The 16,358-nt window shown below is 46.6% G+C and overlaps 1 protein-coding gene across 8 annotated transcripts in view; it reads right to left on the bottom strand.

The window, feature by feature from the left end:
* Positions 1 to 16,358, bottom strand: part of SEC31A (SEC31 homolog A, COPII coat complex component) — a 134,624-nt gene that overhangs the window by 78,099 nt on the left and 40,167 nt on the right. For all 8 annotated transcript variants that reach the window (XM_063919938.1, XM_063919939.1, XM_063919932.1 and 5 more), the window contains exons 3-5: positions 13,897 to 14,020; positions 12,239 to 12,437; positions 11,147 to 11,242 (exon numbers count right to left, since the gene is read on the bottom strand). In XM_063919938.1, coding sequence (XP_063776008.1) covers positions 11,147 to 11,242; positions 12,239 to 12,437; positions 13,897 to 14,020 — 419 coding nt within the window. The remainder of the gene's footprint in view (positions 1 to 11,146; positions 11,243 to 12,238; positions 12,438 to 13,896; positions 14,021 to 16,358) is intronic.

Below are 16,358 nucleotides of genomic sequence, written 5' to 3'. Positions count from 1 at the left end.
ACCTTCCTTGGGAGGAAACTACTGCGTAATAACAACCAGCCACCTAGGGGTCTCTTCCACCACTGACAGCTTCCACGTAGGTGGCACCATCCAGCAGGGGTGTATCTACCCATTGGCCAGGATGGCACTCGCCAGGGGCGCCAGCTGAGCAGGGGGCGCCGCCTGACGGTGCCACCCTTGGCCAATGGGTAGAATCCCTTAAGCCATAGTGTCTAGCAATACCTGCTGTGCCAAGCTGCCTGTGCATTGCCTAGGATGGAGGGTGGAGGATTGCTCAGCAGGCAGGAGCTGATGCAAATGCACTACAGGGAAGAAACTGAAAATAAACTACAACTCCCAGCAACCTTTGCTTTCGGGAGCTCCCGGCAGCAAGGGCTGCTGGGAGCTGTAGTTTTCTTTTTTCAGTTTCTTCACGTAGTTTGGTGCGGTGCCCGACACCGGCGCCAGCTCCTGACTGCAGAGCGATCCTCTGCCCTCCACACCAGGCAGCTCGGCACAGCAGGTATTGCCAGACACTACGGCTATCTGCTGGGATGTTGTGGGGTGGGGACTAGGACTATGTGCTGTGTGGGTAGGCTATTTACAGTATGTGCTGAGAGTGGGGGAGACTACTACAATGTGCTAAGGGGTGTACTACAGCTATGTGCTGGGAGGGGAATGGGGACTATGGCTATGTGCTGGGGAGGTGAAGGGCTATGTGCAGGGAGGGGGGACTATGGCTATCTGTGCTGGCAGGGAACTATTGTTATGTGATGGGAGGGGGGGGGGACTAGTGTATGAGTGTGTTGGGAGAGGTGGAGACTACGGCTATGTGCTGGGAGGACTACGGCTATTGCTTGGGGAGGTGGAGGCTTTGGCTATTTACTGGGAGGGGACTATGGCTATGTGCTGGGAGGGGGATGGGGACTATGACTACATGACTGTGGGGGCATAACTGGCAATGTGGGGGCTTATCTGGCACTGCGGGGGCATATGTGTATCTGGCACTGTGGGGGTATATCTAGCACTGTGGTGCACATCTGGCACTGTGGGGGCATATCTGGCACCATGGAGGCATGTGTGTATCTGGCACTGTGAGGGCATATCTGGCAACGTGGGGGAAGATGTGTATCTAGCACTGTGGGGGCATATCTAGCACTGTGGGGCATATCTGACAATGTGGGGGCATATCTGGCACCTTGGGGGCATATCTGGCACTGTGGGGGCATGTGCGTATCTGGCACTGTGAGGGCATATCTGGCAACGTGGGGGAAGATGTGTCTCTAGCACTGTGGGGGCATATCTAGCACTGTGGGGCATATCTGGCAATGTGGGGGCATATCTGGCACCGTGGGGGCATACCTAGCACCGTGGGGGCATATCTGGCACTGTGGGGGCATGTGTGTATCTGGTACTATTGGGGGCATATGTGTATCTGGCACTACAGTACTGGGGTCATATGTGTATCATGCCCCCATTTTCATTGGCCACGCCCATTTGTTTCTACTTGCACCACTGGGTAGTGCGCTGCACTACACTTCTTTCCACTACTATTTGATTATACTACCTGGCCTTGGGTGGCATTGCATCCTCAGCCAGGCCAGGCACTGCTGATATCTCCTCAGTGTTATAAGAATTACTGTATGGGCATAATGTGTAAAGAAAACTGCTACTGTGTGGGCATGATGTGTATAAGGGTTACTACTGTGTAGCATAATTTGAATATGGGGAACTATTGTATGGTCACGCCCCTTTCCCAAAAGAGTATGTCCCTTTTTTGCACATGCACCTTTCTTATTTCAAATATGGGCCCTCATTCCGAGTTGATCGCTCGCTAGCTGCTTTTAGCAGCAGTGCAAACGCTAGGCCGCTGCCCTCTGGGAGTGTATCTTAGCTTAGCAGAAGTGCGACCGAAAGGATCACAGAACTGCTCCAAAAAATAAGAATTTACTCACCGGTAATTCTATTTCTCGTAGTCCGTAGTGGATGCTGGGCACTCCGTAAGGACCATGGGGAATAGCGGGCTCCGAAGGAGGCTGGGCACTCTAGAAAGATCTTAGACTACCTGGTGTGCACTGGCTCCTCCCACTATGACCCTCCTCCAAGCCTCAGTTAGGACACCGTGCCCGGACGAGCGTACACAATAAGGAAGGATTTTGAATCCCGGGTAAGACTCATACCAGCCACACCAATCACACCGTATAACTCGTGATATGAAACCCAGTTAACAGTATGAAAAAACTGAGCCTCTCAACAGATGGCTCAACAATAACCCGATTTAGTTAACAATAACTATGTACAAGTATTGCAGATAAACCGCACTTGGGATGGGCGCCCAGCATCCACTACGGACTACGAGAAATAGAATTACCGGTGAGTAAATTCTTATTTTCTCTGACGTCCTAGTGGATGCTGGGAACTCCGTAAGGACCATGGGGATTATACCAAAGCTCCCAAACGGGCGGGAGAGTGCGGATGACTCTGCAACACCGAATGAGAGAACTCCAGGTCCTCCTCAGCCAGGGTATCAAATTTATAGAATTTTGCAAACGTGTTTGCCCCTGACCAAGTAGCAGCTCGGCAAAGTTGTAAAGCCAAGACCCCTCGGGCAGCCGCCCAAGATGAGCCCACCTTCCTTGTGGAATGGGCATTGACAGATTTTGGCTGTGGCAGGCCTGCCACAGAATGTGCAAGCTGAATTGTACTACAAATCCAACGAGCAATAGTCTGCGTAGAAGCAGGACCACCCAGCTTGTTGGGTGCATATAGGATAAACAGCGAGTCAGATTTTCTGACTCCAGCCGTTCTGGAAACATATATTTTCAGGGCCCTGACCACGTCTAACAACTTGGAGTCCTCCAAGTCCCTAGTAGCCGCAAGCACCACAATAGGCTGGTTCAGGTGAAACGCTGACACCACCTTAGGGAGAAACTGGGGACGAGTCCTCAATTCTGCCCTATCCATATGGAAAATCAGATAAGGGCCTTTACATGATAAAGCCGCCAATTCTGATACTCGCCTGGCCGAGGCCAAGGCCAATAACATGACCACTTTCCAAGTGAGATATTACAGATCCACGGTCTTTAGTGGTCCCAAGGTGCCACAGGAGGCACAAACGGGGGCTGAATATGCAGCACTCCTTTTATAAATGTCTGAACTTCAGGTACTGAAGCTAGTTCTTTTTGAAAGAAAATCGACAGAGCCGAGATCTGTACCTTAATGGAACCTAATTTAAGGCCCATAGTCACTCCTGCTTGCAGGAAATGCAGAAATCGACCTAGTTGAAATTCCTCTGTTGGGGCCCTTTCGGCCTCACACCATGCAACATATTTCCGCCATATGCGGTGATAATGATTTGCTGTAACCTCTTTCCTGGCTTTAGTAAGCGTAGGAATGACTTCCTCCGGAATGCCCTTTTCCTTCAGGATCCGGCGTTCAACCGCCATGCCGTCAAACGCAGCCGCGGTAAGTCTTGGAACAGACAGGGCCCCTGCTGCCGCAGGTCGTGTCTGAGTGGCAGAGGCCATGGGTCCTCTGATATAAATTCTTGAAGTTCTGGGTACCAAGCTCTTCTTGGCCAGTCCGGAACCACGAGTATCGTTCTTACTCCTCGCCTTCTTATTATTCTCAGTACCTTTGGTATGAGAGGCAGAGGGGAGAACACATAAACCGACTGGTACACCCACGGTGTTACCAGAGTGTCCACAGCTATCGCCTGAGGGTCCCTTGACCTGGCGCAATATCTTTTATAGCTTTTTGTTGAGGCGGGACGTCATCATGTCCACCTGTGGCCTTTCCCAATGGTGTACAATCCTTTGGAAGACTTCTGGAGGAAGTCCCCACTCTCCCGGGTGGAGGTCGTGTCTGTTGAGAAGATCTGCTTCCCAGTTGTCCACTCCGGGAATGAACACTGCTGACAGTGCTAACACATGATTTTCCGCCTATCGGAGAATCCTTGTGGCTTCTGCCATCGCCATTCTGCTTCTTGTGCCGCCCTGTTGGTTTACATGGGCGACTGCCGTGATGTTGTCTGATTGGATCAGTACTGGCTGGTTTTGAAGCAGAGGCCTTGCCGGCCTCAGGGCATTGTAAATGGCCCTCAGGTCCAGAATATTTATGTGTAGGGAAATCACCTGACTTGACCAAGGTCCCTGGAAGTTTCTTCCCTGTGTGACTGCCCCCCAGCCTCAAAGGCTGGCATCCATGGTCACTAGGACCTAGTCCTGTATGCCGAACCTGCGGCCCTCTTGAAGATGGGCACTCTGCAGCCACCACAGTAGAGATACCCTGGTCCTTGGAGACAGGGTTATCAGCCTATGCATCGGAAGATGCGATCCGGACCACTTGTCCAACAGGTCCCTCTGAAAAGTTCTTGTATGGAACCTACCTAATGGGATTGCTTCGTAGGAAGCTACCATTTTTCCCAGGACTCGCGTGCAACGATGCACCGCTACCTGTTTTGGCTTCAGGAGGTCTCTGACTAGAGATGACAACTCCTTGGCTTTCTCCTCCGGGAGAAACACTATTTCTGGTTTATGTCCAGAACCATCCCCAGGAACAGTAGACGTGTCATAGGAACCAGCTGTGACTTTGGACTGTTTAGAATCCAACCGTGCTGTTGTAGCACTTTCCAAAATAGTGCTACCCCGACTACCAACTGCTCCTTGGACCTCGCCCTTATAAAGAGATTGTCCAATTACAGGATAATTAAAACTCCCTTTTTTCGAAGGAGTATCATCATTTCGGCCATTACCTTGATAAAACACCCTCGGTGCCATGTACAGTCCAAACGGCAGTGTCTGGACTTGGTAATGGTAATCCTGTACCACAAATCTGAGGTACTCCTGGCGAGGATGGTAAATGGGGACATACAGGTAAGCATCCTTGATGTCCCGGGATACCATGTAATCCCCCTCGTCCAGGCTTGCAATAACCGCCCTGAGCGATTCCATCTTGAACTTGAATTTTTTTATGTATGTGTTCAAGGATTTTAAATATAAAATGGGTCACACCGAACCATGCGGTTTCGGTACCCCAAACCGTGTGGAATAGTAACCCCGTCCTTGTTGAAGTAGGGGCACCTTGAGTATTACCTGCTGGGAATACCGCTTATTAATTGCCTCTAGCACAGCCTCCCTGCCTGAGGGAGTTGTCAGCAAGGCATATTTTAGGAAACGGCTGGGGGGGGACATCTCTAATTCCAGCTTGTACCCCTGAAATACTACTTGAAAGAAACAGGGATCCACCTGTGAGCGAGCCCACTAATTGCTGAAATTTTTGAGACGGCCCCCCACCGTACCTGGCTACACCTGTGGAGCACCCGCGTCATGCTGTGGACTCACAGGAAGCGGGGGAAGAATTTTGATTCTGGGAACAGGCTGACTGGTGCAGCTTTTTCCCTCTTCCCTTGTCTCTGTACAGAAAGGAAGCGCCATTTGACCCGCTTGCTTTTCTGAAGCCGAAAGGACTGTACCTTTGTCTGTTTTGAGGAAACCTGAGGTAAAAATATTTCTTCCCAGCAGTTGCTGTGGATACGAGGTCCCAGAGACCATCCCCAAATAATTCCTCACCCTTATAAGGCAGAATCTCTATGCGCTTTTTAAGTCAGCATCACCTGTCCAGTGACAGGTCTCTAATACCCTCCTGACAGAATGGACATTACATTCATTTTGGATGCCAGCCGGCAAAATATCCCTCTGTGCATCCCTCATATATAAGACGACGTCTTTAATATGTTCTCATATTAGCAAACTAGTATGCTTGACAGGGTCACCGACCACGCTGCAGCAGCACGATCTGCAGGTTTCAGTCTAGTACCTGAGTGTGTAAATACAGACTTCAGGATAGCCTCCTGCTTTTTATCAACAGGTACCTTCAAAGTGGCCGTTCCTAAAACGGCAGTGCCACCTTTTTTGACAACCGTGTGAGCGCCTTATCCACCCTAGGGGATATCTCCCAGCGTAACTTATCCTCCTGGCGGGAAAGGGTACGCCATCAGTAACTTTTTATAAATTACCAGTTTCTTAACGGGGGAACCCACGCTTTTCACACACTTCATTTATTCATCTGATGGGGGAACAAAACACTGCCTGTTTTTTCTCCCCAAACCTAAAACCCATTTTTAGAGGTGCTTGGGTTAATGTCAGAAATGTATAACATATTTTTTATTGCCGGGATCAAGTCACGGATGTTCCTAGTGGATTGTGTATATGTCTCAACCTTGTCGACACTGGAGTCAGACTCCGTGTCGACATCTGTGTCTGCCATCTGAGAGAGCGGGCGTTTTTGAGCCCCTGATGGTCTTTGAGACGCCTGGGCAGGCGCGGGCTGAGAAGCCGGCTGTCCCACAGCTGTTACGTCATCCACCCTTTTATGTAAGGAGTTGACACTGTCGGTTAATACCTTTCACCTATCCATCCACTCTGGTGTCGGCCCAACAGGGGGCGACATCACATATATCGGCCTCTGTTCCGTCACCATATAAGCCTCCTCATTCAACATGTCGACACAGCCGTACCGACACACCGCAGACACACAGGGAATGCTCTAAACGAGGACAGGACCCACAAAAGCCCTTTGGGGGTACAGAGTGAGAGTATGCCAGCACACACCAGAGCGCTATATAATGCAGGGACTAACTGAGTTATGTCCCCTATAGCTGCTGTTTTTATATATAATGTATACTGCGCCTAAATTTAGTGCCCCCCCTCTCTTTTTTAACCCTTTTCTGTAGTGTAGATTGCAGGGGAGAGCTAGGGAGCTTCCTTCCAGCGGAGCTGTGAGGGAAAAATGGCGCCAGTGTGCTGAGGGAGATAGCTCCGCCCCTTTTCCGCGGCCTATTCTCCCGCTTTTTTATGGAATCTGGCAGGGGTATTTACCTCATATATAGCCCCTGGAGCTATATATTGAGGTATTTTTGCCAGCCAAGGTGTTTTTATTGCTGCCTCAGGGCGCCCCCCCCCAGCGCCCTGCACCCTCAGTGACCGGAGTGTGAAGTGTGAGAGGAGCAATGGCGCACAGCTGCAGTGCTGTGCGCTACCTTGGTGAAGACTGATGTCTTCATGCCGCCGTTTTTCCGGACCATCTTCTTGCTTCTGGCTCTGTAAGGGGGACGGCGGCGCGGCTCCGGGACCGAACATCAAGGCTGGGCCTGCGGTCGATCCCTCTGGAGCTAATGGTGTCCAGTAGCCTAAGAAGCCCAATCCGGCTGCAAGCAGGCGAGTTCGCTTCTTCTCCCCTTAGTCCCTCGCTGCAGTGAGCCTGTTGCCAGCAGGTCTCACTGAAAATAAAAAACCTAAGTCTATTTCTTTCTAAGAGCTCAGGAGAGCCCCTAGTGTGCATCCAACCTCGGCCGGGCACGAAATCTAACTGAGGCTTGGAGGAGGGTCATAGTGGGAGGAGCCAGTGCACACCAGGTAGTCTAAGATCTTTCTAGAGTGCCCAGCCTCCTTCGGAGCCCGCTATTCCCCATGGTCCTTACGGAGTTCCCAGCATCCACTAGGACGTCAGAGAAAAAGGCTGTGCAGTTTCTGAGCAGCTCGAAACTTACTCCTAGCTAGCGATCACTTCAGACTGTTCAGTTCCTTATTTGACGTCACAAACATGCCCTGCGTTCGGCCAGCCACTCCCCCGTTTTTATCGGGCACGCCTGCGTTTTTACACACACTCCCCAAAAAACGGTCAGTTTCCGCCCAGAAACACCCACTTCCTGTCAATCACTCACCGATCAGCAGTGCGACTGAAAAGCGTTGCTAGACCTTGTGTGCAACTGCATAGTTTTGTGTGAAAGTACGACGCGCGTTCGCAGTGCGCACCATATGCATGCGCAGAAGTGCCACTTTTTCAACAAATTGCAGCGCTACGACCGAAAGCAGCTAGCGATCAACTCGGAATGAGGGCCTTGGAGGGCTCCAGTCCCTTATTTTGCCAGGGGCGCTCGGTCCCCTAGATACACCCCTGCCATCCAGTTTGTAAAATTTGGAAAAAGTATGCATGGACTACCAGGTGGCTGCTGTGCAAACTTTGTTCTCCAAGACTCAATGATGTATGGCCTAAGAAGGGCTGTCAACCTGGGGTAAACAGTCACCCATCACATAACAGGCCTGCCAAATTGCTGCCTTAAAACAAAACTCAGCCACACTGCAAAGAGGCACTGCATCCCTTCCTATAAGGTTTGTAAATGACAAACCGTGTGTCCAAGTGATGGAACTCATGAATTGTGGATGATAAGATCCATGGACAATGCTGGTGCATCCAAGAACATTTGAATTTTTTGTCTGTTAAGAAACAAAACAAAAAAAACAGTGGCCATATTCACTTATTGTATATCCTCTTCTTTGTAGACCCTGAACCTGGTTCAAAAAGTCCTGCAGTGTGGTACTGATCTCCTTTGTTCTGTTCCCATGGAACACCTTATCTGGAAGGTCTTTTTTATCATATTGTTTCCACTAGGCACATGCCTGGGCATAGATTGACAAGATGGACTCCTGAGAAAACCATGTACCCTACATATACCATATCCTATAGCAGGAGGCTAAAGTTTGTAGTGGTTATCTCACTACATGGGACTGAGAAGGTATCACTGCAGACAGATGGGAAGAGATCCATCCACCAAACCAAAGGAGGCAACCAGACTGAATAGGACACTCAAGATGCCCAAATGACCCGTCCCACGAACAGAGGTGCATTTTGAATAATATTCATGTGGAAGGGAGTATATAAAGGTATTCAAACAGTGTAAAGACAAAGAGGGTGATTCAGATCTGATCGCTGCGCTGCAAACTTTGCCGTCCTGCATTCAGATAGTCGCCGCCTCCAGGGGGAGTGTAAATTCAGCTGCAAGTGTGCGATCGCATGTGTACGCCGAGCTGCAAAAATCCACTTTGTGCAGTCTCTGCGCAGCCCAGGACTTACTCCTACAGTGCGATGAGAACAGGCTGATCGGGGCCGGAGCTGACGTCAGACACCATCCCTGAAAACGCTTGGGCACGCCTGCGTTTTCCCTGACACTCCCAGTAAACGGTCAGTTACCACCCCCACACGGCTTCCTCCTGTCAAATCACATTGTGAACGCCCGTGCGATCGGATTTTTTGCACCATCCCGTCGCTGACCAGCGATGCCCTTTGTTGCTGTCCTTCGCGTGTGCGCGTTGCGGTGTATACGCATGCGCAGTTAGTACCTGATCGCACAGCAGCGATCAGATCTGAGTCACCCCCAATGTCTCCACCACCCTCTTGCAGTACAGGATTGTAGCGCAGGTTGACCAAAAGCGGAGAGATCAGCACTTGCACAGAGCAAGTTTTATCAAGAGGAAGAAGCATCTATAAAAGTACCATAAAATGGACACCCAGTAGCATCATGTAAAGTTGATGCTGTCAGCAATGATTTGGTTCCATTTATAAACCAGAAGTACAACTCCTAGAGCTAAAATAGTAGGCCAAATATTATGTACATCAGCTCTTTGGATTGGGCCCTCACCACAAAAACAGAAACTACACTGAAGCACCGTACTAGAGGCAAAAGCCTTGGTAAAAGCACATGGAGCCAACAACAAAAGAAAGATTCCAAAACTGAAAGTCTGCTTCTATAAAAGTTGGCTCCAAATATAATATGTAGGCACGTTTTTCCAAATGTTACCAAAAACTCTCTCATGGCCTAAATCACCAAAACGACTCCGTCTTGAATCTCTTCTGCAGAAGAAACCATTAAAAGGTTGGAGGAAAAATCTCTGTGATTCTGATGACACAGCACAGCAGACAACAATAGGAACCTGGAGTCCTGAAATGTCATAGCACTGTGTTCTGGTTGGGAACCCATGAGAATCACAAATGCTTCAGAGATTGTTTGTAAAAGTACATCCAATAATGAGGATTATTCAGTGTGGATTGCAGATTTTGCTAAAAAGAAGAATCCGCACTCCTTTCTTTCGCATGCTGGGGGCCGCCCATCGCAGGACAAGGCCGTCCAGCATGCAGAATGGCCTGCCCAGTGGCTGCGACCACAATTTAATTGTGGTCGTAGCAACTATGGATAACCCCCTGTCAAGCAGCCACCCAGAAAACACAGCAGACCCGCCCCCGTTTTCCACGCGCCACCCCCGCAACTCTCCAATGCCACCCCCCACACATATTCGCACTCATTGTGCGCCAATCGCATTTGCTGGCTGCGCACATGCAATACGGTGCCTGCACGTGCACAGTGGCGCCGCCGGCGGAGTTATTGTGGTCGCATCAATTAGCATCGCTTAGCGATGCAACCTGAATAACCTCCAATATCCTTTGCCTAGTGATGGGTGCTACCTAGGGGGCCAGACATAGATTGTGATCAGGAGTCACCAAAGAGCTGAACACGATCCATTATTAATTCCGCATCCTCAGAGTTTAACCAATACTACTGTTAAAGTCCTCAGAAGAGCTTCTTTTTGGGTTGTGCTTGAACCATGGCGAGCGAACGCGGTACACTAATGGGGATTTTTGTGGCAGAAAAGTGACAAAACTACTTTTTTTCAGTCGACTAATTCCATGTCAGATTTTTGACACTGTAGACATTTTCTACTGTCTACCTATTCCATGCTGACCTTTTGACCCTGTTGACCATTAGTGGTCAACCTATTGACTGTAGACCTTATTAGTGTAGATACTGATCCACACCCGTTTGTGTCCCCCTAAAAAACAGCATATAAAAAAAAAAGAAAGAAAAGTAAAGTCAAAGTGGTCTCGAAAAGGTAATAGAGGCGAATTTCTCAGTACTACAAAAGCGTACAGTTGAGGATAATTGCTCCCAGAAGTATACTGTATGTAGAGGAGTCTTGATTGAAAAGAAAAAAAATATACAGGATGTCCATGTACAAGAAGCTATTCAGCAAACCACTAGAGCAATTTAAAGGAACCTGGTTACATAATCTGCACAACAGTCCCAGGACAAGATTTAACCAAATGAGCATTCCTTTTGTGTACGGAGAACTAATCATGTAAATCTATTTTCAGTGAACAATCTGTGCGGTAATACAATTATCCCTCTTTATGCCATATGTAATTAGGTGTTTTCACATCATGACTTTAGTGTGGTAAATATTTAAGGGAACATAAACTAAAACTTACTTAGTAACACCTTAATGGTTGTAATTATTAAGACCAGACAATTAAACATATAAACAATGTCTCTTACCTGAGATTTGGCGCCGGGTGTCATGGGAACAGCAAAGTTATTCAAATCCCAGATGTAAATCTCAGACTCATTAGCACCAGAAGCTACGAGATTTGTCTACAAATAGGAAAACAGGAAAGAATTGTTATCTAATCAACAAATGTGACACATAAATCAAAGCACTATGTAAGGCAAAAAAAAAAATAAGAAAGCTGGTGTCAACCACAGCAGTAACTAGAAACTTTAGCACCTGGTATAAGAGAGAGAGGACTGATCCTCCTTGCACTCAATTTTAATCAATCACGCCTATAACTAAACTTTCTGTGTGGCCTAGAAAGCTGCCCCTGCTGCACAATCCTGGTTACAGCTAAGCATAATTCAAGATAAAGTGGTGAATCAATAGACACTCTGGTCACCTGCATGCTGAGGCATGTTCAAAGACATTATTCTTACAAAAAGTTGGAGCACTCATGGATAGTATGTGAATATTTCGTCATATGTAACAAGGGATTCAAAAGACTTCTGGTACACCAATGATAACGATACTAGTAACACCACTGTGGTATGGTAAAATTTATTTTTAGCACTACTGGCCGAATGAGGGAATGTGTATAAGACTGTTCAGAACTAGGCATGTTCACGTTCACCAGTATAGGGCAGGGTTCCTGAATATCGGCTTTGAACCCCCATGCATTAATAAATATTTACCAAGTATACCTTAAAGTGTGCTTGTGGATACAGAGTATCTCCTAATGTGTGGAAATATAATCAATTTAGCCTTTGACGTTAGTAAATTTATACACATTCAATGTAATTTAAAATGCTTTAAAATGAATCTAATTAGTTTTGTATGTGTTTTATTATTTATTACTATATTTCAGATTTAAAACACTGAAGTACCATTGAATCAACACGAGGAACCCCCTAGAGTACACATGCTAAAGGTAAAGAAACCCAGGATATAGGGCAATCATTAAGGGATGTTATTATGACAGAAACGGTTATATTTCAGGCTTGGAAAAAGAAATAAAAACATTAGGAATGTACTTGCATTTTATTGCTTTACTCCTTAATGTCCAAAAGATATACAATAGAAAAAGTAACGTATCTAACCTGAAATGTGTTCACATCCAAAGCTCTTACTGGTCCAGTATGTTTATCCTGTTGAGTGATCACTACATCATTATCACCAGCCAAAATCTTAGCTTGGTCGTAAAGAATGACATTTCCATTTTCGCCTCCAGCTATTAAAATGCCTGAAACACTGCTGTCCGAGTCCATTCTGTGTGGCCCCCAAATTAGCTTATGGAACCTGAAATAAGGTCACAAGAGCAACAACAAGTCAAGACCTTTTATGAGAATATACAATGTCAAAATGGGTTGCGTTTAAAGATTAAGCAGCATTAATAACTTTAAAAAGAGACACTAACCTAAAAACTGACTTCGCACAGACAAAGAAACATTGTCCACATCTTAATGCCCTTAAATAATTTTCCTCATGGTGCTCCTTGTGTACAAGTGCTACTCTATAATGAAGTTTCAAAATTCCCATATGAAATGACAGATGTACAGCTAAGCTGGGTACAAACATCTGCCAATCCAGCGATGGGCCGATACAATGTATCAATATATTGTGTCTGCATACACACTGCAAGATCCGCCGTAAGATATATCATTGTATGGTTAATATAACCGGTGTTGTAAATTGCGTCATCCCATCTAATATGCAGTCATCAGATGGGACTTCACAACTTATCAAATGTGAATTGTGTTTACACACTATTGGAGGAATACAATTGTTTTTCACTGCCATTAGATGGCACCAAACGAGCAATTTAATTGCTGCTCCGCTTAGGCATGCATGCAGTGGGGCACACACACATACACATTTCATCTCACAGCCTCATGGGGTGGCGTGTTGAAATGTGCAGTAAGTCAACACTTTAGGTGCCCAAACATTTGTTTAGGTGGGTTTAGACGCTTTGTGCGGCTAAACCCAGTATTAATGAGCGAGCACATGTGGTATGCACACCCAAGGGGGAGAGGAAACAATTGAATTGCTCCAGTGGGCAACCATAAAACAATTGAATACAGAAGGAATACATTGGGGAGTTGCTGTACCCCCCTAATACGGAGGGCAACGGAACAAGTAAAAGTGTGTATTAAACACTGAGTGGTTTCGTTTCACCACATTATTCCGAGTGCCGCCTTTCTTCTCCACACATATATATATATATATATATATATACACATACATACACACACACATGAACGGCGGCACTCGGAAATGATAAACACGTGAACGGCGGCACTCGGAAATGATGACACTGCACAGAAAGCTTGTAGCCACAAGGCTACAAGCTTTCTGTGCAGTGTCATAATTTCCGAGTGCCGCCGTTCACGTGTTTGTATCATTGGGGAGTTGCTATACCCCCCTAATACGGAGGGCAACGGAACAAGTAAAAGTGTGTATGCGGAGAGTGCCGAGCCCCACGCTGTATGTATGTATGTATGTATGTATGTATATATATATATATATAATTTTTTTTAAATATTATTTAGACATTTATGTGGATTATAATAAATATTTCTTTCCTTTTTTGTAACTTATACTGTATATTTATGATTCAACACTGCAGCGTGTTTCTCATTATATTAATTTTGTATTTTTAATTACCATTATTTCATTTACTGATTTTTGATACTTTGTATTTGCAGGAGTTCTATATAAGCAATGAGCTTTCTTCTTTTTCTTCTATTGCATTCATTACCTGTGAGAGGATTCAACTGTAGCACATGACTTCATGTCCAGTGAGGGATCATCCCAATCTAGTTCAAAGATCTCCAAGGAGGCACTTGTGCTGAATGTAGCATCTAGCTGCTGAGCAGATGTTCCTGGCAAGAAATATAAATAAAGGCGAAAGAATATTAGAGATCAATGCAATTATGGACAATTGGCGCAAGTGCGTTGCAATTACTACTTCTCACCACGGACACATGGATATCCTTAAAACCTGGCTGTAATGAAGGGGACTGGGTGTCTTCACTGCCAAGTTATGCTACTCTATAGTGTTCATTCTAGCACCCTGCACCAGTCACAAGCCGTGCAGTTCCTCTTTCCTGCCTGGGGTGTCGCTCTCTGCTCTGGTGCTTTTATCACACACTGGTCTGTATCTCAGCACTGAGATACAGATCAGAGCGTATAGAAGCACCAGAGCAGAGTGGGACACCCCAGGCAGAAAAGAGGAACTGCACGGGTTGTGGCAGGTGCAGGGTGCTAGAATGAACACTACTTTATATACAAGAATGGTTTCAATTCAAATAGTCTTTAAAACAGGCATGTCCAAACTGCGGCCCTCCAGCTGTTGAGAAACTACACATCCCAGCATGACCTGACACAGCTTTAGCATTCTCTGACAGCAAAACTGTGTCAGGGCATGCTGGGATATGTAGTTTCACAACAGCTGGAGGGCCGCAGTTTGGACATGCATGCTTTAAAACATACTTAAATCATGACTTGGCAAATACCATGCACTAAGTCACCATAATATCCCTTTTCCACTACTGCAATAACCCAGGTTACTGCTGGGTCTATCAGAGTCCTGGCTTGGTGGGAAAGGGTCCTTCAAAAATTATCCAGGTCCAGTGACCCAGGAATCCGACCTGGGTAGCTAGTATCATCTGGTATAGAAAAAGCCGGGTCATCTCCAAGCACCGGCAGAACAGAAAGAGTGCACAGGAGCGCAGCATGAAAGTGGTCTACCCACCGATATTCCAAGTCCAGCCTGTGTTGTGAATGGGGTCTGATCTGGCTGTTGGACCAGTGTTCGACAACCCAGGTAAGACCCAGCATTTTAGAGGAAAAGGGGCAAAAGCAGCCCCAAAAAACAACTATGTTAGAATGGGATTTAAAAATCACATATGCAACATTGCAAAGCCCTAGAATAGTAGTATTTTATCAGCCACACATTCCCTCCTCCCTTTCACTTCACATCTACATAGGCACAACAGCAGGAAGAAGAGGTAGTAAGTTCCCAGCATGCATCATGCTTTGAAGTGACCTGTTCAAGAAACAGGAACTGACATTATTGCAGATTAAACACTTGTGAAATTACTTCCACTGAGACATTTTCATAGTGTCCCACAATCACTTGAGCAGAAAGGAGAGAAAACTTATAACCTTATTATGTTATGTGTATTTCTGTAATTCTCCCTTTACGGGACTAGGGACTAGTGATGTGCACCGGAAATTTTTCGGGTTTTGGTTTTAGATTCGGTTCCGCGGCCGTGTTTTGCATTCGGACGCGTTTTGGCAAAACCTCCCTGAAATTTTTTTGTCGGATTCGGGTGTGTTTTGGATTCGTTTTTTTTTTTTACAAAAAACCCTCAAAAACAGCTTAAATCATAGAATTTGGGGGTCATTTTGATCCCATAGTATTATTAACCTCAATAACCATAATTTCCACTCATTTCCAGTCTATTCTGAACACCTCACAATATTATTTTTAGTCCTAAAATTTGCACCGAGGTCGCTGGAAGACTAAGCTAAACGACCCAAGTGGCCGACACAAACACCTGGCCCATCTAGGAGTGGCACTGCAGTGTCAGACAGGATGGCACTTCAAAAAAATAGTCCCCAAACAGCACATGATGCAAAGAAAAAAAAGAGGCGCAATGAGGTAGCTGTGTGACTAAGCTAAGAGACCCAAGTGGCCGACACAAAGACCCAAGTGGCCGACACAAACACCTGGCCCATCTAGGAGTGGCACTGCAGTGTCAGGCAGGATGGCACTTCAAAAAAATAGTCCCCAAACAGCACATGATGCAAAGAAAAAAAGAGGCGCACCAAGGTCGCTGTGTGACTAAGCTAAGCGACACAAGTGGCCGACACAAACACCTGGTCCATCTAGGAGTGGCACTGCAGTTTTCTAGCGAGAGGATGAGTGCTCCCATCCTCATGTGAAGCTGAACCACTAGCCATGAACATAGGCCAGGGCCTCAGCCGTTCCTTGCTACTCCGTGTCGTAAATGGCATATTGGCAAGTTTACGCTTCTCCTCAGACGCTTTTAATTTTGATTTTTGGGTCATTTTACTGAACTTTTGTTTTTTGGATTTTACATACTCTCTACTATGACGTTGATGGCATTTCATCGTCTCGGCCATGACTAGTGGCAGCAGCTTCAGCACGAGGTGGAAGTGGATCTTGATCTTTCCCTATTTTACCCTCCACAT

Source organism: Pseudophryne corroboree, chromosome 1, assembly GCF_028390025.1.
Source record: "Pseudophryne corroboree isolate aPseCor3 chromosome 1, aPseCor3.hap2, whole genome shotgun sequence".
NCBI classification, from domain to species: domain Eukaryota; kingdom Metazoa; phylum Chordata; class Amphibia; order Anura; family Myobatrachidae; genus Pseudophryne; species Pseudophryne corroboree.
This window is presented reverse-complemented; position numbering and strand designations above follow the sequence as displayed.